The sequence below is a fragment of the Penicillium arizonense genome (genome assembly GCF_001773325.1).
Source record: "Penicillium arizonense strain CBS 141311 chromosome Unknown PENARI_contig003, whole genome shotgun sequence".
Classification (NCBI taxonomy): domain Eukaryota; kingdom Fungi; phylum Ascomycota; class Eurotiomycetes; order Eurotiales; family Aspergillaceae; genus Penicillium; species Penicillium arizonense.
In genome coordinates, this window is record NW_019173280.1 from 1,317,801 (window position 1) to 1,341,323 (window position 23,523).

The 23,523-nt window shown below is 48.6% G+C and overlaps 9 protein-coding genes across 9 annotated transcripts; 3 read left to right on the forward strand and 6 right to left on the reverse strand.

Annotated features, from left to right (window-relative positions):
- Positions 1 to 502: 502 nt before the first annotated feature.
- PENARI_c003G07108 (sterol desaturase family protein) lies at positions 503 to 1,587 on the reverse strand (the record flags this gene model as incomplete). The annotated part of the gene is made up of 2 exons (XM_022628497.1): positions 503 to 1,030; positions 1,108 to 1,587. The coding sequence occupies 2 exons, from the start codon at positions 1,585 to 1,587 to the stop codon at positions 503 to 505; spliced, it is 1,008 nt and encodes a 335-aa protein (XP_022492006.1).
- Positions 1,588 to 2,207: 620 nt separating this feature from the next.
- On the reverse strand, positions 2,208 to 3,320 carry ksrA (3-dehydrosphinganine reductase; the record flags this gene model as incomplete). Its single annotated transcript, XM_022628100.1, has 3 exons — positions 2,208 to 3,041; positions 3,093 to 3,224; positions 3,273 to 3,320. 3 exons carry the CDS (start codon positions 3,318 to 3,320, stop codon positions 2,208 to 2,210), a joined length of 1,014 nt encoding a protein of 337 aa, XP_022491769.1.
- A 380-nt stretch (positions 3,321 to 3,700) lies between these two features.
- On the forward strand, positions 3,701 to 5,655 carry PENARI_c003G08661 (something about silencing 10 family protein; the record flags this gene model as incomplete). The annotated part of the gene is made up of 2 exons (XM_022628604.1): positions 3,701 to 3,881; positions 3,938 to 5,655. 2 exons carry the CDS (start codon positions 3,701 to 3,703, stop codon positions 5,653 to 5,655), a joined length of 1,899 nt encoding a protein of 632 aa, XP_022492114.1.
- A 181-nt stretch (positions 5,656 to 5,836) lies between these two features.
- Positions 5,837 to 8,000, reverse strand: PENARI_c003G06056 (uncharacterized protein; the record flags this gene model as incomplete). Its single annotated transcript, XM_022628419.1, has 10 exons — positions 5,837 to 5,843; positions 5,906 to 5,912; positions 5,959 to 6,014; positions 6,069 to 6,411; positions 6,614 to 6,871; positions 6,946 to 7,013; positions 7,066 to 7,163; positions 7,249 to 7,326; positions 7,436 to 7,450; positions 7,524 to 8,000. The coding sequence occupies 10 exons, from the start codon at positions 7,998 to 8,000 to the stop codon at positions 5,837 to 5,839; spliced, it is 1,407 nt and encodes a 468-aa protein (XP_022491852.1).
- A 228-nt stretch (positions 8,001 to 8,228) lies between these two features.
- Positions 8,229 to 11,653, reverse strand: PENARI_c003G10026 (MutS family protein MSH5; the record flags this gene model as incomplete). Its single annotated transcript, XM_022628701.1, has 16 exons — positions 8,229 to 8,345; positions 8,385 to 8,523; positions 8,587 to 8,625; positions 8,691 to 8,892; positions 8,944 to 9,055; positions 9,110 to 9,191; positions 9,244 to 9,278; positions 9,328 to 9,499; positions 9,549 to 9,638; positions 9,695 to 9,791; positions 9,853 to 10,207; positions 10,254 to 10,313; positions 10,363 to 10,440; positions 10,509 to 11,281; positions 11,348 to 11,440; positions 11,518 to 11,653. The coding sequence occupies 16 exons, from the start codon at positions 11,651 to 11,653 to the stop codon at positions 8,229 to 8,231; spliced, it is 2,580 nt and encodes an 859-aa protein (XP_022491538.1).
- A 503-nt stretch (positions 11,654 to 12,156) lies between these two features.
- hsp78 (chaperone ATPase HSP78) lies at positions 12,157 to 14,523 on the reverse strand (the record flags this gene model as incomplete). Its single annotated transcript, XM_022628133.1, has 1 exon — positions 12,157 to 14,523. The coding sequence occupies one exon, from the start codon at positions 14,521 to 14,523 to the stop codon at positions 12,157 to 12,159; it is 2,367 nt and encodes a 788-aa protein (XP_022491927.1).
- A 291-nt stretch (positions 14,524 to 14,814) lies between these two features.
- On the forward strand, positions 14,815 to 15,810 carry PENARI_c003G11404 (translation elongation factor 1 subunit beta; the record flags this gene model as incomplete). The annotated part of the gene is made up of 4 exons (XM_022628791.1): positions 14,815 to 14,854; positions 14,915 to 14,954; positions 15,157 to 15,527; positions 15,581 to 15,810. 4 exons carry the CDS (start codon positions 14,815 to 14,817, stop codon positions 15,808 to 15,810), a joined length of 681 nt encoding a protein of 226 aa, XP_022492137.1.
- A 1,300-nt stretch (positions 15,811 to 17,110) lies between these two features.
- On the reverse strand, positions 17,111 to 19,397 carry PENARI_c003G09040 (asparagine synthetase B family protein; the record flags this gene model as incomplete). Its single annotated transcript, XM_022628630.1, has 6 exons — positions 17,111 to 17,964; positions 18,039 to 18,209; positions 18,266 to 18,530; positions 18,580 to 18,663; positions 18,712 to 19,169; positions 19,238 to 19,397. The coding sequence occupies 6 exons, from the start codon at positions 19,395 to 19,397 to the stop codon at positions 17,111 to 17,113; spliced, it is 1,992 nt and encodes a 663-aa protein (XP_022491591.1).
- Positions 19,398 to 20,271: 874 nt separating this feature from the next.
- On the forward strand, positions 20,272 to 20,847 carry PENARI_c003G04183 (membrane magnesium transporter family protein; the record flags this gene model as incomplete). Its single annotated transcript, XM_022628286.1, has 3 exons — positions 20,272 to 20,327; positions 20,400 to 20,640; positions 20,788 to 20,847. 3 exons carry the CDS (start codon positions 20,272 to 20,274, stop codon positions 20,845 to 20,847), a joined length of 357 nt encoding a protein of 118 aa, XP_022491730.1.
- Between the last annotated feature and the right edge of the window lie 2,676 nt (positions 20,848 to 23,523).

Below are 23,523 nucleotides of genomic sequence, written 5' to 3' on the forward strand. Positions count from 1 at the left end.
TGGGACAAGCCGCTCACTCTCGGGATCTTCGAATCCTGAGACGGGTGGAGTGGGCTGTCGTATCCTAGCATTTCGTCCCTATAGCTAATACTCTATGTACGTATTTATTGCCTCGTTGCATACTGCCGTATATATTGTCCATGTCCGTTAATGGCCTGTCATCTTTGATATGCTGTAGATCAAATTTTTGTGTTAAATTGCTATCATACGCAAGCCTCATCATCCCTCCTCGTTGACGGTTCGATTGACTACCCAAATGAACACCTGGTAAATAAAATGGTTATAAAAGTTATAGATTTGCATCAAACTTACGTTGTTGAACGTGTAAATATTTTTCAAATATAATATAATTCTATATATTCTTGGTCATCATGCGGACTACTGTATTTATATATATCGCGCTTCGGAAGAACTCTGAAACCTATAAAATGATAAAAACACCAAAATTAATCCAAAGGGAGCAGGTCTAATATAGTAAAATCAATCGTTGTCCATGTACTCATTACTCATCGCGTCGTCTCCGCCTCCACGAAGTCCCAGCCTTAATCTTCCGCTTCGAAGACTGAACAGCTCTCCTCATTTTATCCTCGATCTCATGCTCCTCAAGCTCATCCATAATATCATCCTCTACATCCGTATCCCCGACAGTAGTTCCAAAGATCCAATCCAAAATTCCCCACGGTCCAAAATTACCTTCCGCACCCAACAACAGATGCATATCCGTGCGGCGAGCAATGCCACCCAAAAAGAAGCTGGTCGGCATAATAGTATACCCAGAATAAACAAAGGTCTCCTCAATGGAGATAATGGACAGGTATAAAAGATATGTAAGCATATGGAAGCGGAAGAGCATGGCAGGCAGGTAGGTCGGGATGAACGTGTATATGATGTAGGTGAGCGGGTGGTCATAGTGCGCAGTTAAAGGGAAGGGAGCCCTCAGCGCATGATACCAAGACTGGTGATATTTGGCAAGGAAATTTTTCGAGTTCTTCGAGTGGAGGACATAGCGGTGGAGGACGTAACTAAGAATCTGAGACAATATAACATAACGTTAGCCACTGAAGGAATATCGCATCGCGAACAACATCAACATAGAAGGGCACTAACCTCTCTTCCCAGCATTCCCCGGACCATATCCTTGAGCATCTCATATGGCATAGGAAGCTTCAGCGACACCTTGATCGCACTGCGCACGCCCAAGCCCTTTACAAGCAGCGACTCGATGGCTGCCTGTGCAGCGATGCCCAAGCATAGATTCAACAGCGCCCATCCGGCAATCTTGAATTCCCGGGTTCGGATCTTGCCATTCTTCTTTCCGCTAGGCAACCCGGTTTCGCCTTGCGCCTTGAGGACCACCGCAGCCGACGGGGTTAGAACATCGAAGACGAAGAAGATGATAGATGGTAGTGCATAGAATAATATGCGCACAGCGGCTGTGCCGAATAGTTCCACTCGGAGTGGGGGATGCGACAGTACCAGGGTCGTCCATGTCATGTAGAAGAAGAGTAGGTTCAGGCTGGTGCTGTACGATGACAGGACGGGAACGAGGAATAGCGATAGCATCGGGATTGAAAAGAGGGCCTCCATTTTTGCGAGTTTCCTGGAGCAATTGCGCAGAGCAGGGGGACTTGCGAGCGAAGCTGTGTCGCGTGCAATTGCTATCGCCGAGTCTGTGGGGAGAGGGCAGGTTTTGGTTTCCCCCCGGCAATGACTCTAGTGATGATATCTATTAATATCAGGGCATGTCCAATTTCGAGAGAACGGCATAATCCCAGACAAAAAGAATTTGTGGTCAAAGAAAAGTCGAGGGCGAAATTGGAGTGGCAGGGAGCTTCCTTGTCTACGTCACCGCATTCCACGTGAATCCCGAGTGGCGCACCATATCTTCTCTACACAATTGGCTATTTCATTGATTCAACATTGATTCAACAATGAAATAATTACCATGGAGATATTTGGAATGAACCAGATTAAAATTCTCTTTTTTCAAGGACAGATACAACACACGCTTACACGATTTGAAACCACGATAAGGATGATGTCGGTTGTTTCTGCACTTAGGATATGCGACCAAGAATCACATCGCACAGTCGGAAAAGGTATAGGTCTCGGCAAGGCCAGACAGAGGATACGCTGAAAAGACAGATCTCGGGGTATAACATACAAGAAGGTGCTGGACCATGTGAAAGTAAGCATACACCCAACCCCTATGACGCCGGTGCACTTTTGGGAAGTCCATTCTTCTTTCCCCAGTTGAACGCCTTGTTGCGAAGGTCCGGAATGACCTGTAGGAACACCACATTGCTGAGCCAGCCCAGCAGGGTGTCTCCCAGTATGCTGTTTCGCGGACTGGGTCCAAGGGCAGCACCCTTCATGATAGCGCCAATGAACATGGTGGTGATGAGGTACTCGCCGCGCTCCAGAGCACTGATGGAGATCCGTGCGACATCCTCTGGTGTCTGGGGCTTGTCGGCTTCTTCGAGTTGCTTCGTCAACTCCGGCTTAGTCTTTTGTTCGTTGTCAAATCCGGGGCTGAGAATGCCCATGGGGAAGATGGTGTGAATCTTGACATCCGCAGCGGGAGCATCAGTACGGTGTCGCTGAGTAAAGGCGCCGTTGTACATTTCAATTTCCTGGCTCAGAGTATCGGATAGTGAACGAATGGCTGCCTTGGCAGGCGAATATGGCGAATAGCCAGCAATGGGCACGAATGCCAGAGTAGAGCAGGTAAAGATAAGATGTCTCCTGGGGGTCTTCATTTGTCCGCTTGGGGGAACGGGGGCCAGCCAGTTGCGGAGCGTGGCATGCGCTGTGTTGGCGGCTGTCCAATAGATCGTGTCCATTTGCTGGCGATGATCTTGGATGGGCACATCAATGAAGAATCCCGGACGAGAGAAGCCTGCGCAGCACCAAACGATGTCAGGAGCAGCACCGGAATTCCACGCTGTGGCCTCCGCGATAACTCGCTCGCACTCGGCGGGATCAATGAGATCAGCACTGATATAGTGGAACTTCTGCGTGAGCCTGTTACCGGCGGCAGCCTAATGATAGGTGAGCAATGGTAATCGGATGACCAGGGAGGTTTCTTTCACCTTCATTTCATCAACGGCAGCCTGAAGCTTCGAGATTGTGCGAGCAACCACGATAACGCTGGCCCCTTTCTTGGACAGTTCAAGTGCGACAGCTTTGCCCATGCCATCGGAGCCACCGGTGATGACAACGGTCTGGAAAATAGTCAGTGCAATTCAATTTGATGAGCGCCTTGCACGTACCTTGCCCTCAACAATGAACTCGTTCTTTAGAGACCCAAAACCAAACATCTTAGCAATGGTATAAGCGATAACGGTGCAAATGAGTGCGGAAACCCCCAAGACTGAGGTGGATGTGTTATAGAAGGGAGCTAGAAGGGTTAGAAAAGGCATCTGAGAGGTAAACGAGCGAATATCCACGTCGTATGGGCAGCTGCGTTGGAGAGAGGAAAGCGCGATTCTAGGTGCATGAAATAGGGATACTAAAGTTCAGGCTTGTATTGACGGTCTGTGGTGGTGATGTGTATTGTTACTGGTATTCATATTTCAACAAGTGCAAATAAAACAAACACCCCCACTTGAGACTAGCGCAAGGCGGTGAAGGCTCAAAAAATAATTTTATCTCAGGTCCACGGGTTATCGCGATAGATCATTGTCGCTACATTCTCACAATGGGTAGCAAGAAGAGAAAGGCCGGCCGTCCGGCTCAAAATAAGTCAGCCCCAGAGCCCACCAAGTTCGACATCGAAGAGCGCTTCGACGAGTCTGAAGATGAATTCCAAGCCGGCCGGGACCATGTTCTACTGGAAGAAGGCCCAGAGGCAAAGAGACGGCGCAGAGTTGCCGAGCAAGGTTTGTGGATATCCTAGTTCGCTATCATGGGGAATTATTGTCTGACTATTTTACAGAGGAGATGTTCGAGCCCTCCGACGAAGAAATTCTAGGCTATAACGAGGCGGACTCGGACGAGGATGATATGGAAGATGAAGAAGAGGATGACTACGATGACATGGGCGAGCCAAAAAAGAAAGAAGGCGCCGAGTCCGACGAAGAAGAAGGCATTGCTGCCTGGGGATCATCGAAGAAGGACCTCTATAATGCAGATCAGATCGAGACCGAGATCGATGCTCTTGAGGAAGAGCAGGAAGCTAAGCGACTACAAAAGAAGCAGTTGGAGGCTATGAATGAAGCCGATTTCGGATTTGATGAGTCTGAATGGGTGGAATCTGGCAAGGGAGCTGAGGACGAGGAGGATGCCGGCGTGGTCACTGAAGTGCTACCGCAACTGGAGATCACCGAGGACATGGATACCGACGAAAAAATGAAGATTTTGAAGTCGAGATATCCGGAATTTGAGCCATTGGCGAAGGATTTCATCGACCTCCAGCCCACCTATAAGGATCTCCAAGATGCCGCCTCGAACGCTTCCCCCACAGAAGATGAATCCACAGATGAACCGCAACCCTCTCCAGTCGAGGTGGTGAAGTTCCGTGCGTTGTCTGCCTATCTTGGCACTATCAGCATGTACTTCATGCTTCTTTCCTCCTCATCCCCCGACGCGATCAACGAACATGTCCCGATGACCCCCGCCGAGCTTCGACAACATCCAGTGATGGCCTCGCTCGTTAAGTTCCGAAAGCTCTGGAACACAGTGAAGGATCTCGAGTCCATCGAAGAATCAGACATCGAATCTGACGATGAGTCAATCCAAGAAATCGAGACGAAGCCCAGCAAAGTCCAGAAGCAACCCAAGACTCAAGACATCAAGAAGTCGAAATCGAAGAAGCTCAGCAAGGCCGCGGCAGCGCAAGCCGAAGCCGAAGCATTGCGAGCTGAGCGGATCCGCGAGACAGAAGCCGGTCTCGCTGATCTCGACGATCTGGTCACCGAGCCTACCCGGAAGCGCAAGTCCCAGAAACTCAAGACAGCTGCCAAGGACGACGATTCCGACTTCGGTGACGAGGACGCCCTCACAGCCCGCGAGGCAGAAGAGAAGGCCAAGCAGAAGCGCTCGCTCCGCTTCTACACCTCCCAACTGGCACAGAAAGCCAACAAGCGTAACGCCGCAGGCCGTGACGCGGGCGGAGATGCCGATCTTCCCTACCGCGAACGTCTGCGCGACCGACAGGCTCGTCTCAACGCCGAGGCTGAGAAGCGTGGCCGCAAGCAACTCGACGCTAGCCAGGAGCTTGGCGGTGACAGTGATGAAGAAGATCACCGTGTCGCCAAGGAGCTTCGCAAGGACGGTAACAAGTCTGGCACCGACGAGGACGAATACTACGACATGGTGGCGGCTCGATCCAAGCAGCGCAAGAGTGACAAGCAGGCGCGCGCTGATGCTCAGGCCGAGGCTGCTCGCCAAGGCGGCCAAGTCTATGAGCAGGAGGAGGTTGGGCCTGATGGCAAGCGTGCCATCACATACCAGATCCAGAAGAATAAGGGTCTCATGGCTAAGCGCAGCAAGGACTCGCGTAACCCGCGTGTCAAGAAGAGAAAGAAGTACGAGGACAAGAAGAAGAAGCTTGGTAGTACCAAGCAATTGTACAAGGGTGGTGAAGGCCGCGGTGGTTATGGTGGTGAGCTTACGGGTATTAAGAAGAACCTGGTCAAGAGTGTCAAGCTGTGAACGCTGTTTGATCATAAAATTCATAGTCTTGTGTGTGTATGTTTTCATGGCGTTCGCTGCGGGCAGTCTCAAGCATTCGATGTGTATATAACCCCGATTTTCATCTCTGGTAACTCAAAGATCAAAACTGTTCTATTCATCTCTTCATCATTTCCTACATGCAGCAGGCTTATGCTCCTATCTACGACCTAGAAGAGGGCCATCAGCATATGACAACTATACAAGGACATGGAAAATATAGGGAACATACTCTTTGCCTTTTTATCAGGCCGTATCGGGAACATGGGCAATCCCTCCGCAAACTGAGGACAGTGAGAATCTCAATAGATTGAGATTTAGATTGCCGCGTGGTGTCCGAACTACAGAAAGTCAGCATAGCTCACGGCACATACTAGGCATTGTAAGTACTCTACCTCGTATCAGGTGAGACTGGCGAAGTAGGAAGCACTTCCCGAGAGCGACGACTTCGTTTAGGCATGATCTCACCAGACGCTTGTCTGATCTTGGAGAACCGGACTGGACTATGCTTGTTGCTTGTACTAGAGCTTCTCGAGGCCGGACTCTCAGGGTCTGGCGTTGGATAGGAAAGTTCTGATATTGGAATTGGCGCTGCGTCGGAGTTTCGGCGGGCGTATGGCGGAAGGATATCGCTTGGTGATTTGCTTGAAAGGAGATGTTGAGGCTGAGTGTCAAGTTTGGACTCGCTGCTTTGAGAGCCGCTATTATTAGACCGCGCAATTGACTCGGTGTCTGAAGCTGGGTGACCGTGGTTTATTGACGTTGAAGCAGCTGTAGGCTCGGAGTTGGGGTCACTAGTCTAGCGTTGTTCAGGGTTTCGACGAGTTCTTTATAAGAATCCCCATCTAGCCCCAGACTAGCTGGTGAGATAGACATATGCTGTGTCATTTGTAATTTGGAGATTGTCCTTGGACGATTTTGTTGCCCAAGTCGACCGTACCGGGGATCATAGAATCTCGGGACTCGGGGCGAACGTGCGACTGTGAAGCAACTTCAGATGTATCTTGAGTAGTTGGAGTGGACTGGTCGGGTCTATCAAACTCCGAATCTCGTAACGCAGGTACCAGCCAGGCATAATCTAGGGCATCTTTGGCAGTAGGCCGATCTGATGGCTGTGCTGCTATCAGGTCCACCAAAAAGGATGTCGCCTCTGAGCTGACTGGAGATTGGGATGAGTCGAAGGGAAGATTTGCATTGCCTTTGTAGTAGTCAAGCAAATCACCTTTTCCGGAGAAAGGGAGTTTCCAGTGAGCATGTTGTAAGCTATCACACCCAGAGCCCATATGTCAACCTTGGGGTTGAGTTCTGACCCCAAAACCCGACTTTCCTCTGGTGATTCCCTAATATTTTTTATAGATTTCGGGAGCAGTGAAAGCCGGCATTTCATTAAACGTTTGTAAACCCATGAACCCTTCTATTACGCGTTTGCTGATGCCAAAGTCGCCGATCTTGACCCACCAGTCCGGGCCTATAGATAGAACAAAAATGTTCTAACAATATCAGACTGAGCAAGCATAATAAGAAGCAAAATGAGAAAGTACAGGGCTAAAATGGAGACGTAGAGTTTGAACATACCTGTGGCTTCAGATCACGGTGAACGAACCCATTGCTATGCATAAAGTCAAGACCTTCGAGAAGCTGGAAGGCAATCTGCTGTGTAACCAAATAATTGCGTCATATAATTTCCCAAATCACCGAGAGGCAGATACTCCATTGCAATAAACAGAGATTTAGTATTCTCAAACCAACCCGAAGACTTCACGACGCAGCCGTCATACTAGAGAAATTGGGTCAGTAACTACAGCAAAGAGTTTCGAGAAAGCAGCTGGCAAGACCAATCACAAGCTTACCTTCTGCTGCGAGGAACGAGCAATAGCCTCCAATTCGCGATTGAAATCTATCGACTCCAAGGACGGGACCGACTTGCGAACTTCTTTGACAGCCCGCAATTTGCCCTCACTCACGCATTCCTCCAGCCAGACCGTACCAAATATGCCAATTCCAAGGTGCCGCTTTCGTTTCCATACTTCGTTGCGCTCACGGCGCCTCCCACGGCGACCAGCGATGGTTGTGGATTCAAGAAAGGTGTGTGTTATAAGCTCTGACTCGAACTTGGTGTGTAGCTTCGAGTCCTTGATCAAATCGGAAACTTGCGACATGCGGGGCACAAAGGAACCCCAGAATCTTGGGGCAGATGCAATGTGTATCTCTTCTGTGATGAGGAGGGCATAGATAGAAGCTACAGGTAGGTAAAAGTCACTTGTAATTGTTATCGCATTGAGATATGTAAGAATGAAGACTTTTTCAAAGGCAACTGGGAGCTTCATATTGATTCAGCCGACATTGTCGCCACACATAGACATAGCCGGGGTAAGCAGGGGTCAATTCGCTAGGTTCCGCCCCCAGTTGACAGGATGAAAGATGAATGGAGTGAGGCAGCGTCTTCATTCTGATAGTAGTATGGATCGACAACGCGGGTTCGGCCAACTAATGATGGCTTGCCTAAGTGTAGGGCATACGAAGGAATACATTGGCCCCCAATACGCTTGGTCACATCATTGCCCGGAAGCTTCAAATAAGCGTTCGAATACCGTCTTCGTACTGTTGTCTGAGCCCCCTTCTGAGAAATCAATCTCCAGGAATCTTCTTGCGAGTGAGTCCTTACGACGGAGCTGAGTTAGTGACGTTCTATTTAAAAGGCGCATTCTTACAGCTTGCTCTAGCTCTTCCACCTCTTTTGGAGACAAAACTGCGCATGCAGCGAGTATGTTCTCGCCTCGAGCCAAGAGGCATTCGATCTCGTTTGCACGAGAAACGATGGCTGAATCGATACCATTGATAGCCGCGCAGCTGTATCAATTGAGTCAGTCCAATGCTGGAAGACGCACCGGAAGAAGGACGTTAGGAACGTACATTGTACCGAAGCTCTTGTTACTTCGCCCGTGACGAAAGCTATTCGATCTGTCAGCGTCCTTTGTGTGTAATAGTAAATCAAAAGTCAGCGGCACTGCACATACTTGTAAAGATATGTGACTTGGTCCTCAACTTGTTGAACTTCCTGATCAACCCGGACCTCCATGTGTCCAAGTTGTAGCCGTGGCCGCAGTACAAGAAAATCATTCTCGAAGATCTCATGGAAGTGGGTCGCTGCGATGATCTTGGAAGCAGTTTCAAGATTCAGTAGATACTCGAGGATTCCACAGGCAAGGCCGATGCCATCTGTAAGAGTTAACAGACGAAAACAGAGAGTTATCGTGAAATTGGACAAACCGCTCTCGTTAGTTCCTTTGCCAAATTCATCGATGATTACCAGGCTGCGTCCCGTGACTTCTTTCAGACAGAGCGAGATTTGCTGTAAGTCATTCATGAAGGTGCTTTGGATCTAGGACCATGTTAAACTTACGGTGTAGGTCTTTAAATAATGAATCTGGAGTACCTTGGAGACACTCTCTTGAGTGTTAATTTTGGTCAAAATCTTGTCAGTGATTCCCAGTTCCGCGGTATCTGCAGGAACAAAGCTGCAATGGAAGTTAAGATGTCATTTTGCATAACTATAGGAGGATGGAATACCTTCCGATCTGTGCTAGAAAAACAATCAGAGCTACCTAAAGCGTTGTGAGATAATGGTCTGCATTAGGAGGGAAAATCACTCACCTGCTTCATGTAGACACTTTTTCCCGAGTAGTTTGGACCAGTCAAAACCAGCATGCTGGGATTATTATCTGAAGACGTAGATAATCCATTGGTGTCTGGGTCCTCACTTCCACCAACGAGAAATGTGTCATTCGGGACATATGACGGCACTGTCATTTCTTGGAGCAGGTGTCTGCAATCGGTCAGAAATGTTGAGAGTGTTTCGGCTCTAACGCTTTTACCGCCCGCCCTTGATCATGATGACATTGTCTTGAACCATTCGTGGCCGAGTCAGCTTATAGAAACTGGCTCCCTGCGTGAGGGCAAGAAGGCTGTAATTGTAAAGACTTTATTAGTGATGTTCGCCTCTCACTTCAGAAACACTTACCTGTCCAGCTCTCCACAGACATCAGACGCATCGACAAGCACATTTTCATATCGAAGAACCCTCTGAGCCAAGTCGTATACAATCTCAATTTCTTTCTCTGCAATGTCACACCCGTTAGTCTCCCATGAAGCTCGATCAAAAAAAGTAAGCAAGCCTACCACAGATGAGGCCGTAAATATCTCCCAGCTTCTCGTCCATCTCTCTCATGCGATAGTCCTTGAAATACCCCCGGTTCTCTGTGATGAACATCAAATCCCACTCATTGTCGGCGCCACTGTATGCTGCCACGCCATTGTCATCGAGTGGAATGGTAATATTGAACCCGAGCTGAGGAAAATAGATAACGTTGACGTCGAGATCGAGGACTTCCGGGATAGTCGCGGCGATGTCGAGGGCAACGTGCTTGAGAAGACTGTTGAGACCATCATATCTGTCCTTGATTCTGTCAAGCTCTCTGTCAATCCCCTGTTTGACCACTGTTCTTCCTTGTTCCTCGGAGTTGTCGATGTCAACCTATGTTCATCAGATATGTAACTAATGCCAAGTGGGATATGCTTACAATTTCTTGGATCATGCGGCCCACCCTGTATAGCTGTGCTGCTTCAAACACGCGGAGAGCCTGCAGTAGTCAGCATAATGTCAGAATCGGACGAAAAATAAGATTTGACCTTGGTTCGGAGGGCTAGGATCTCTGCCCCGGAGACATCCTGTAGCGCATCCTGGATGTCGATGGAGTAGAACGCGAACTACTCGCGTAGTCAGCACCAAAGAGGTCTAGATCGCTCAGCAATTGAAGGTCGGGAAAAAGACTTACAGCAAGTAGACTAGCCCAAACTGTAGTTTTGAACCCAGTAATCTTCCCACTGCCAGTACTAACTCCCTTGCAAATATTGACCATAACAAGTCTCAAATTCTTGACATGCTTCAACGCTTTGGTCATTTTGTCCAGCGCCGCAAGATTGTCGGGTCGCGAAAAGACACCGATAAAATCATGCCGTTCACGAATGATATCTAGATCCAAACTCGGACGAAGGAATGTCTGTCTGAGCTTTGCTCTACCCTGAGGGGTATACGCAAAACGGCGAAAGAGACCATAGACAGAAAGTCCCTCTTTTCCCGAAGCCGATTTCTTGCCCGGACCTTGATTAAACATGTTCGGGTGCGATTCCGGTTGGATGATCTGCAGTGAAGTGAATGTGTTGTTGTTAATCCACATTGTATCTCGAATATTGAACATTTGCAGCACTCGCACTCGATATTCGTTGCCACCTCCGAGAGGGCTCGGCGCTGATGACCTCCGCCGCTGGAGGTATTGGAGTATGGCTCCTGCGCAACCGATGGTTACTGGATTTTCCATGTCGATAGTGCTGGAAATGTGTAACAGTCTTCCTTCTTGAAGGGTGAAACCCATCTCTTCTGGATTCACCTCTTCAGGGCCTTCAAGACCGTCTTGGGGTACGAAGAATCGGATGCGTTCCTCGTGATTAGACGAGATTTTTAGTGCAAGAAGTTTGCTTTCTGCATTTGAATAGCTGAACTCCGATGTTGGACGAACGTCTATCTGGTAGGGAAGATATGCAGATGAAACTAGAGCCGAAGCAATTAGCCAGGAGATATAGAAAAGGAATGCAATTGACTGCAAGATTTGTATACCGTCTTCCTGTGCCAGGTTCTGGTTCTGATTCTGCACATCTAAATCAACACGAGGAGGTATCAAGACCACCGTTGGTTTGATCTGGAGCAGCACTAGAGATGACCCAATTAGTAAGACAAACAAGCAATTAGAGGACAAAAGAGTATACATGTCTCAATTGTATCCAAACCCCCAGAGCGGCTGTCACCGAGCAGATACATTTTCTCTTCTGCGGCCGAATAGTAGGCGCATCCGACGGTACTGTAGTCCTTCATGTCGACGGCTGCAATGACATGATCATCGAAGTCATCGTCGGTAACCCCCATCGAACGATCAGTCTTGGGCTTGGTATTAGTAGAAAATGGGGTTCGCAATTGTCTTGCTGATGATGGGACAGGTGTTTGAGAAGGGCCGCTGGAAACGCTCGGTGCTCGACTCGATAGGCTTCTGTAGCCTCGAGGCCCAGAAGTATGAGACTCGATTGGAGCGCGGGAGGATGGACATTTTCTTTTAAAAGAAGTCATTTTGCTAAGAAAGGAATTGATTGGGTTAGGGCTCGAATGATCTGAGATGGAATAGGAGATGAACAGGACGGGAGATGGGATGGATGGCGGGCTTCCACCCCGTGCTCGGTCACGTTCTTCAAGTCTACATAATAAATGAAATGTTTGTTCAATCATCTGAATTTGAATTAATGTAAAAATCGTATGAGTGGGGTAATATACAAAGTCTCGATATGTGAGGGACGACATGCAGTGGCCAATATATTAAAAGAACAATCCAAAAACCGTACGTATATGCAACAGAAAACGCCAGATCATGTTATCATTTACTCCTGGGTGGTGACCACCAGACCAGACTGGGTGTCGTCGAGAGAAACACGAGCAGTTTGTCCAGAAACAATTTCACCTCGAATGATCTTGTCAGCCAAGCGGTTTCCGATCTCCTTGGAGATAAGACGGTTCAAAGGCCGAGCACCAAATCTGGGGTCGTAGCCTCTCTCGCAGAGCCAGTCCTTGATCTCATCGTCAACCTGCAGGGTCATGCGGCGGTCGTCAAGTCTGGCCTGCAGCTCCTTGAGACGGATATCGACAATATCACGCAGAGCCTCCCGCGACAGGCGCTTGAAGATAATAAATTCGTCGATGCGGTTCAGGAACTCAGGTGCGTATGCTCCCTGAACCACATCCATGACGGCCGATTTGATGTCGGGAGACAGCTCTGCATCACCAGAGACCTTGTGTGAGTGTATGGGGTCTGCTCCAACCAGAATATTGGCACCAAGGTTCGAGGTAAGAACAATTAAGGTGTTTCTGAAATCGACCTTGTGGCCCTGGGCATCAGTCAGGAATCCCTCATCGAGAACCTGCAGCAATAGGGCAGAGATATCCCGGTGGGCCTTTTCGAATTCATCAAACAGCAAAACGGCATAGGGCTTGCGTCTGACGGCCTCGGTAAGCTGTCCAGCATCGTCATAACCAATATATCCAGCAGGAGATCCGATAAGACGACTGATTGTGTGCTTCTCTTGGAATTCACTCATGTCAAAGCGCACGACTGCAGTTTCAGTAGAGAAGAGGAACCCAGCCATCTTCTTGCAAAGCTCCGTCTTTCCGACACCGGTAGGACCAAGGAACATGAAAGATGCCAGAGGGCGGTTCTCGCCACTGAGACCTGCTCGTTGCATCCGAACAGCATTCGCGACTGCAGAAAGAGCTTCATCTTGTCCACGAACTGATTTTCGGAGAGTATCTTCCATGTGGATCAGCTTCTCTACTTCTCCAGCCATAAGCTTGTTGACAGGGATGCCTGTAGTCCGAGAGACAACGTTGCCAATATCATCGGCAGTAACGGAGTCATGGATCAAAGTCTGTTGCCTAACGTCTTGCTCAGCACCTTCTTTGGGTAGCTTGGCTTCGAGCTCCGGGATGGTGGAGTATCTCAGCTCTCCGGCCTTAGCGAAATTTCCTTCCCGTTGAGCTTGCTCGAGTTCGAATCGGGCACGTTCCAGATCTTCCTTGGTACGTTTGATGGTGTCGATTTCAGCTTTCTCTTTCTCCCACGCTTCCGTTAATTCAGCCGCCTCTGCTTGCTTGGCCTTGAGGTCTTCTTGGAGCTTGTCTCGTCGTTCGCGGCTACTGACATCGGTTTCCTTACGGAGAGACTCGAGCTCAATTTGAATGGTGGTTATATCACGCTCCAGCTCCCGGATGGAGTCTGGCTTCGACTCTTGCTGCAACCGCAGTGCTGATGCAGCTTCATCAACGAGGTCAATTGCTTTGTCGGGCAAGAATCGATCAGTGATGTAGCGGTTGCTGTAGGTGGCGGCAGCAACTAAAGCACCGTCGGTAATTCTGACACCATGGTGCACTTCATATTTATTTTTTATACCACGCAGAATGGAGATGGTCGAAGGGACTGACGGTTCACCCACTAAGATGGGCTGGAACCGTCGAGCAAGAGCCACATCCTTTTCGATCAATCGATATTCATTAAGTGTGGTGGCACCGCAGCATTGGAGCTCGCCTCGTGACAGTGCAGGTTTGAGCAAGTTACTGGCATCAATGCTGCCTTCAGCCTTGCCCAGACCCAACAGAGTGTGAAGCTCGTCGATGAAGAGGATGACACCTCCGTGGGCGTCCTCTACCTCCTTGAGTACGGATTTCAGGCGCTCTTCAAAGTCACCACGGAACTTGGCACCCGCAATCAATGAACCTAAGTCCAGTGCGATAACACGTTTGTTCTTGACGCTTTCCGGGACATCTCCTTGCACAATTCGCTGGGCCAGGCCTTCGAGAACGGCAGTCTTACCGGTACCAGCAGCACCGATAAGCACCGGGTTGTTCTTCGTTCGTCTGGATAGAATCTGGATCGTTCGATGAATCTCCGAGTCTCGTCCAATTACTGGGTCTAGCTTTCCAGCTTTCGCCTTGTCTGTAAGGTCGATACCATATTGTTCGAGGGCGGACTTCTCGGGCTCTCCACTCATGTCCATGCGGTGAGTACCGCCTGGAGGGTGTGGGCGTCCCTGTGCATAGTGCCGGACAGAGATTGGGGTGATGTTAGTAGCTGGGAGGACGAGAGACGAGGCACGGAGGAATGTCGAACGCGGGATCGGGGTAAGTAGACGGGGTGAAAGTATATTGGGCGCTCGCAGGAGCCTACTGCGAGCAGTGAGGGACAGTCTTGCAGCCATGATGAGAATTGCAGACAACCCGAGTTTTTGAGGAGATCACATAGCTTTAATAGTCGTGGTGATGTAAGTTATCGCGACGCTTCTCGAATGCTCCACCCCGTCCTCGCTGAGTGGCGGACAAGCTCCAAAGCTTGGACCGCCACCGTCACCAGTCACCTGACCTCCGTCCCACGTTTTTCCGGCGAAGATTTTCCGTTGAAAAAAATCCTCCCCTTTTAACCCCTCGATTTCTTCCAACTTCATTTCTTCTCTTTTTTCCCCCCTCCAGATACCACTTCAATTCTCTTCACAATGGGTTTCACCGACTTTGTCTCTGATGCCGGCCTGACTCGTAGGCGCCCCTGAGATTTTCTTTGGTTCGAATCAATTGGTGACTGACTGTGCCCCTCAGTGGCCAACCACTTCCTGTCCACTCGGTCCTACGTTGTTGGGTACGAACCCCTTGTTTATGTTTCCGTGTTTTTTTAACTCCCTGCTTTCATGATGAGAACAATTGGTCCGTGTTTAGGAGGCGGATTAAGACCCCGCTGCATGACTACACAACCAGCGAGCAATCGCACCTCTGATCTTGCTTGTTATGCAACATTGTTGATTTTCACTCGATGTATAAGCACATCGCTGACCATTCAACAGCTCCTCGCCCAGCCAGGCCGATGTCGTGACCTTCAAGGCCTTCAACGGCGCCCCCGACGCTGAGAAGTACCCCCACGTCGCCCGCTGGTACAAGCACATCGCCTCTTACGAGAGCGAATTCTCCACACTCCCAGGTGACTCCTCCAAGGCCTTCACCGCCTACGGCCCCGAGACCACTGAGCTTCCCTCCAACCCCAAGGACAAGCCCGAGGAGGATGATGATGAGGACCTCTTCGGCTCCGACTCTGAGGAGGAGGACCCCGAGGTTGTTGCTGAGCGCAACAAGCGTCTCGACGAGTACAAGGCCAAGAAGGCCAACAAGCCCAAGCCCGCTGCCAAGTCCCTTGTCACCATGGAGGTTAAGCCCTGGGGTATGTATACCATCTTTTGTTCTCGTAAAGCAATTGCTAATCATTTCTTTCAGATGACGAGACCAACCTTGAGGAACTCGAGGCTAACGTCCGCTCCATTGAGAAGGACGGCCTCGTCTGGGGTGCCTCCAAGTGGGTTCCCCTCGCTTTCGGTATTAAGAAGCTCCAGATCAACCTGGTGGTTGAGGACGAGAAGGTCTCCACCGACGAGCTCCAGGGCCAGATTGAGGAGTTCGAGGACCACGTTCAGTCCACCGATATTGCTGCCATGCAGAAGCTGTAAATTTGCGATGTCCATTTACGAAGCAGGAATGTGATGGAAATGTGTGATGTCAAGGAAGTCTTTTACGAAACCAACTAGAAAGCTGGTCCGGACATGACCGGTCATTGATGAAAAAATCAAAAATTCACGACCAAATACGTTTCCAGTAAATTGCATTATGTAGAGAACGAGTGTAGAGAACGAAGTAGAAGCAATTGGTTCCATCCAGCCAGTTACCATGGGGATCCTTTCAATTCTACGCGGCCCACCCCGCTTATATGTTGGGCACCGTTGCCATTGGGCATCGTGACCCTTCTTAGGTCGCAATCTGTTGTAAGATGTTCAAATGCATTGCTACTTGGATCCTTCTCAGTCAGGGCAAGAAAGCCAAAACAACTGATTCTATTAAGGCCAAATAAAAGTACGGAGTACGGAGTACATGTATAAGATCAGAGTTTGGGCATAAGAACTGATATGGACACAATTAGAGCTCAAAGCAAGTCAAAGACACTGACAGGTTAGCTGTTCCTTCCCCGAGAATGGCATAAAGCCGAGCGAGAGGATGTTGCTCCGACGATTTCCAATTCACCTCCTTCCAAGCAGCGTAACGCAGCCAAGGTACCAGAGTCAGTTGAAGGATAGTAGAATCCCACAGTCCAACCCCTCGATCTTTGTCCACTGACAGCATGGAAGCATCGGGCCGTTCCCAGTGCGAGATGCCGGAGCATGGTTTGAGGATGATCGCGTTAAATCCTCTATCCAGCAGGCTTACACAGATAGTCTGCGTACTGGGTGGATTGCGTGTTTACCATCGCTGCATGTTCCTTTCTTTTGAGTTTTCTTATTCAGCATCAGGGTTTGATAAGAAACAAGGATGCTCTCAAAATCTACGAAAAGCGGCGAGGGACAATAGAAAGCTCTTATACATGGATCGCGAAGCTATTCTCAGATACAAGGGATAGAGTGCCGAACATCTGGTTGAATGATTGTGTTTGTTCTTTGTTTAGATATTGATTCTTGATTGCCTTATCATAATAATACTTGCTTATATACCAATCCAAATCATATTGAGTATGTAGACAATACAATGACAGGGAGTATCACCGGTTTCAACATGGAACAGGCTCAAAAGGCTACCCAAATCATGGACTAGTACCGGCTGATCCTGTTTGTCGGGGGCTTATTTTTCTTGTACAAATCCTTTAGCCTGGCTGTACTATCGTTGCAATGATACAACCTGAAATTATCACCTTGCATTTTCGTTGATCCAGTTGCCGCTGCACTCTCGAAAAAAAGTTATCGACCAAGTACCAGGCAGGGATCAAGCCGTGGCTCTAGCAACCCCAAATCTTTGCGAGAGCACCACGAATTGGCAAACAGAGAAAGCAGCTCGCAAAGACCACGAGTCCTTATCTACAAATGCCTTCCGCACATTTTCTTGTGTCTCTTCCCAGTCCACAAACCCAAGAGCATCCACATTCTCCCGAGAAGTCAGACGGAGGAACAATTGATGAAGTGGCCCATTTTCCTGAAACCTCGTCGGTCCAATATATGGTTTCTTCTGTCGTGTATAGATCTCCTCGGTGACGAAGGGATGAACTGCCTCTCGCAAGATGTACTTCTCCGTCAGAGACCCATCTGACGAAGACACTTTGATTTTCAGACTGGGTGGAAGGCCATTGGCATATTCTGTCAGATGATGATCTAGGAACGGAGGTCTAGTCTCAACGTGATGGACCATGTCGATATTATCACCAAGATACCGAAGCAATAAGTTGCTAAAAAAGCCCTTCGTAAAGAGATACTCCGCTGTGTGAAGTGGATGCCACCGGTTTGCAATGGCATCTCGAACCCGTCCATCCAGCGTTTCTGCCTGCGCAGTCTCGGGGGCCGTGACCGTATATATGTCTGTCCATTTGGCGAAGGGCATGCGGCCAACCGATGCGAGGAAGGTTAAAATTGAGGTATTGTTAAGCATTCGGCGGGTCGACTCGGGCGCCCTATTTATAGTGAAGGGTATGTCCATGGCCATAGTCGCATAGAATCTTTTGAGATTTTTTGCTAGTTCTGCGATTTCTTTCTCGGATGGTGAGGAGGGCCATGAGGGATCACTTTCAAGCAGGAAATCGCTCGACAAGTCTTTGTATCCTCCAAAATGCTCATCGGATCCCTCTCCTGTCGACATAAATGTTAGAACAAAGTCAATAAAAGATATTGGGAAGAGAAACCTGTCAATATCACTTTAATACCATGTGACTTGGCGACCTCAGCCATGGCGAGCCTTCCCATGCCATTTGTGTCCGGCATGGGCGTTTCACTGTGCCAAACAGTATCCGCAAACATGGAAGCAAAAGTTTCCTCGTTGACAGATACCGGGTGAAAGTCAACCCCGAGCCATTCGGCGGTACGCTGTGCAATATCTGGTGATGCTTAGCGTTCCGATATTGGGAATTAGTAAGTATGGCAAGATTCGTACCGGACTCGTCAGCTCCACTATCCTTGTCGAATTGCACCGTAAAGCATTTGATTCGTGAAAGAAGATGGCTCTCATCATTGCCAAGTCGAGCTCCCTCTTCCTTAACAAGATGAGCTACCATGCCGGCCACTGCGGAGGAGTCAATTCCACCACTCAGATAGATCCCTAAAGGTACATCGGCCCGAAGGCGAACTTTAATAGCTTCCATGAGGCGATTCCGCACGCCCTCTACCATCTCGGCTTCTGATCGAAGCTCAGCTGTTCTCTGCCTAGTGAGTAGTGGCTAAAGCGGAGAGTTAAGGAAGGGTACTCACCTTGTCTGGATACTCAGCATCCCAGTAAGCTACATCCTGAATAGGCTTGAAACTTCTGCTTATAATATAATGCCCCGGGGCAACCTATTTCTGGTCAGAAATACCCAGACGTCGAGAGAAAATGGAACAGACTGATTGGACTCCCTTGAACATTGTCCCAGCACCAAACATCCAGCCGCACTCTCTGAGACCCTGAACATCCCACTCTGGCATCCATCCAAACGGAAGGAAGCATTTCATTTCAGTTGCCACGAGAAGTCGGTTGTTCACAACGGTGTAGTAGAGCGACTTGACACCATACCGGTCCCTCGCGCCAATGAACACCTTCCTGCGGGAATCCCACAAGATCAAAGCAAATTCGCCCCGAAGGTGGGACACAAACGACAACCCGTAGTGCTTATAGAGAGCCAGGACGATCTCGCAGTCGCTTCGACTGTGGAAGTCGTATTCACCGCCCAGGAGCTCTCGGTAGTATTCGTCATTGTACAGCTCGCCATTCACGACCGCGTGGACATCATTCGCACAATCATGAAAGGGCTGATTTGCCTGCGGGCTAAGATCAACAATGGAGAGTCGAACGTGGCCCAGATCTAAGAGGGCTTAGTATTTTAAACGGGGGAAGATTGTTCACTTTGAAGAGCAAAAACAAGGCACATACAAACGTTGCCATCATTACTGGTCCATTCACCACGCGCATCTGGTCCACGGTGTTGAACAAGATCTAGGCTCTTTCTGAGCTGCTCGAGAGATGACAAGCGTTCCCCGTTCGATTGCGCGGGGTACCCTGCCAGTGAAAGGACGGCGCTGATTCCGCACATTGTAGTTCAATCGTTTTAAACCTAGAGTTCTAAGACAAGCTGGGTATACAACTTAGATGTAACGATCGAGAGTTTACGAAGGAAGGAAGTGACTGACTTCACGAGGCGGTCAAGTTTGGGTTGCCCTGGAGTAAGGAGTCCGTCCTGCTGTCATAGCGCAAGTCAGGCTGCATCAATTAAAAAAACGAAAACGACCGTGTTTCCGCCTACGATGTATTGCACCACCACGTAAGTTACAGCAAGTCGGAGGGTAGACTCGTCTATATGCCTAGGGAGAATCACTATCGGCATGTATACTGACGAATTATATAGGGCTGCCTCGTTATACAAGGTAGTCAAAGGTAGCACGCTGTACCATGCTTTGTTAGCTGAAGAAATTAACCAGAAGCATCAGCCAAAGCGATCTACACATATATCACTGCCGTGATTGTATTGCATTGGTTTATTATTTGCACGAACCAGTTGTAGTTCAGTTCAAGGTCAAGTGACCATGAACGACGACTCTAAAGCAAAATATATATGAATTACTACTGTATAAGTATTGAAAATAATGCCTTACGGCGAGAAAACCTCGAAAACCATAGTCAAAAAAAAAGAGTATAATATTGAAGTAGAAGAAGATCCATAGTTCCGAGGCTGCCCCATAGTGATTATGTAAACTGCGGGATGGCCAGGCGGACAACACCTCAGTTCCACCGCGGCTGTCAAGCATTAACGCAGTCCACCAGCCCAGAGCCATAGGCTTTCTATTCAAATCCTCATACCGCGGGATTCAATCATATCCCTCACATACGGATAGAATCGGCCGCACCGACAAGACTCGACCACTGAACCCCAACTCCGCAACCCCCCCAAACCAACCTCACCGCCCACTATGAGCTTCCTTGCACGCCTTGTCACGCTCTTCGGGCTCGTCCTGCTCGGGCATGCGTACGTTTCCCGAGAATCGATATACCAATCGAATCTACCCCATTCCGAGCTAAGCTAACAACCCGCCTGCAGAGGCTACTCCGCCCACGAACACACTGTCCTTTACAGCAACATTTCCTCCACCGTCCTTCCACACGATATCATCGCGGAAACCCTCGTTTCCGTCCTGGTTGTATCAATTGGTCTCGTTCTCGGCACAGAGAAGTTGAAGCCCGTCAGCTGGCGCGACTGGGCGGGCGCCATTGAACGGGATGGCGGGGCGCGCAACCCTTTCCTGAGTCTGGAGGAGCGTTATGCATTCTGGGATATTCGGGTGAGTTTTTTTGGTTCCTGACCTTCGGAAATGTTTTTGGTTGGCCTATGTGCCGTGTTGGATCTATGTTGTGACCCGAATCTACCGCTGGATGAAGATCATACTCTGGGAGTCTAAGGGTACAAAGGCTAATATTCGGAACTACAGGCCAAGCGAAAGGAATTTGCGAACTGGGTCCGTGGTCAGGATGCTCCGATCAAAGAGTGATTGTGGAAAAATGAATTTGGGATAGTATGTTGCCGGAAGTTGTATAAAATCCATAGCGGCGAGAGAGTTCAGTGTCGAATTGATATGCTCGACATGCACTTTAATGCTGCCACTTATGTGCCTGTTTGGCATTGATGTGCTCCTGCTAAGTTCAGTGGCGCACTATAAGACGTAGCGGACACAAGCCCGGATCTCGATTGCAGTGTTTCTCAAGGTCGAGATGAGGCACGCTTCTATACTTCACTGAGTCAAGCCATCCGTTCATTGATTTTATAACGAGACTATGTTCTTCGATTCCGAACCTTGCCCATAAGAGAGACCAATGGTCTAATAGTTTGGATAAAGAAAGAACTAGTCTGACTTAATAATACAATTCTACATTCAGAACTCGGTTGACGAGTGTTGTAAAATGGTCAGTCATTCCAAAATCATGCAAAAGATTTGATGTGAGCCAAAGCCTCTTGAAGATACACCACCCGAAATTCTCAATACCCAGAGAAACCTTTTTACGCCGCGGTCCCTCTTGAAAACGCCAGCTTATCCCTTTCAATTTCGCCTTAACTTATGCCATCCACTGCCTTGTTTGTTCGTGTGGTTCTTTCCTACTATGTTCAATGACACAGTTCATATCGAATGATTGATTGAAGGGACTGGGCGCCACTAGCTCAGCAAGACGTCGGTCAGCGGAAGTATGATAAGGCTAGTATGGGAGTTTTCCCCGTCGGATTTTAGGCCATTTCAATGGATTGTTGCATACTTCGGATTCCTGAGCCTCTCTAGGAGCTGACTATAATTTCCGTCTCGTAATGGAGTACATATAGCCGGTCTAATACGTTGGTTACGAGAAGACGCGACTAGAATCTAATCAGCTAGGGCCCGATAGATAGGTTAAATAGATACCTTATAAGTGGTTGGTTTTTAACTATTGAGCTTGCGCTCTTGGAGCTGCAGAGCTAACAAGTGATATAGGAAGTATAGAGCTTTGGTCCATTTATTTGGGGTTGTCTGAGCTAGTCGCTTCTGGTAGATACTGGCTCCGACGAAGTTATTAGTCCTCGACGGAGCTGGACAAGTCCCAATTTACCTCCTGCGATCCCGTTAATGCTTGTGTAATGCTTATAGTCTACTAATCGGGGCGAGCCACTATGGCTGTGATCAACGGGTTGTTCTTGACGATGAAATGCATCGGTGAACAGGCCGATCCTGGAAATAGAATGGAGCTCTTTTGCTACTCCGCCGGGTGGTTAGTCAGTCCCTCCTATAGAAGCTATTATATTAGACTATGGCTCGTACCTAGGGTATGTAAAAGTGCGCTCCTTGTCTAGCAAAACCTTAAGAAATGACTACGCTTTATTTCAGGAAACAGATTTAAAGCGATCACTTAAGCATCGCTTGATGGCTAGGCAGGTGTAGTTGCGACATCTTCGAATCGCGACAGCCGACTAGAATCAAGGTGACGCGAAGTCCACTGAAGAGGATTTACGAGAGAACGAGCGTGGTTCCGCACGACATCACGGAACGGCTTTGGCCTAGAGTTGGCTGCCATTGTGAGGATGACAACATTGGCGATGTTTGAAGATGGAAACATAATGACACATGTAATGCAAGATATTCTGAACCGCCTAATTGGACGAGAAACCCTGTAGCTAGAGCTGGTTGAATGCCGACAACTTGTGCGTGGCGTATGGGGTCATACGGCATATTGTTGCATAGTTTCAATCACCGTTCAAGGCCCTACAGATAGTGGTCTAGGCCAAATTACGTACTGGACGTAGTTCAACCTGCACAATTAACATTGACTTAAATTACTGACTTACATAAAAGTTTCTAATGCATATGTTGGTCTTCTGGAAGGTGCTAGAAGAATCGAGTTCTGTGGTTCAACGTCGCACAATGCCCGTATCGTAAGGGTACGAAACACTTGTCCTGACTACCCACCTGACAGTGCCAAATCATAGCCTTCTCATGCCAACTATCCCAAGATGTATTTGGCGTCAAGTTCTTTAGGGAGCAAGTTTACACTGCAAAGTTTTCACTTACTCGCTCAAAAGAGCAACCACAAAGTATTATTACAGGCAACTTTACTCCGATGTTCAGTGTCCAAGTGGAAACATGGAGGTCAAAGGTGAGACTGGTTTTGTTTCCAAAGAAAAAGACATAAATATAGAGACGGTCCTTACTGGATGGAGTAAACCGACGGAGTTCCCGTATGAGGGTATGAGGGGAAAAGACCCACTACGATCGAAATGCAGAAATGTAGAATGTTGAGGTTTGGAAAGTCAAACGAATCAATGATTGTGGCGATGCAGGGTTGTACAAACATTATTGTGTTCCCAGGGCACCCTTGCAGTAATAAATACGTCCCCAAGGTAAAGGGGGAATGTGATAAAAAGCAACAAAAAAATAAGAAGAAATTTGTATACATCGCTGATTGGGTGGATGAGCAAAGTTGATGTCTCACTTAGCCGATCTTAGCTCGTCTCGACTCTTTTAGCTCCAAGACATGGCGCCATTCGAGCCTGTTTCTTACCTACTCTGCCCAGAAGTTAGGCTGTTTAGGCCAATATTTCGACTGGACGGCTTTGAAAGGATTCGTCTGTCGCCACGCGGTCTCCAAGGGACTTCTGAGAGGCAATGCAGGGAGTAAGCTTTCGGGCTGCTGGCCGAGATTGTCGC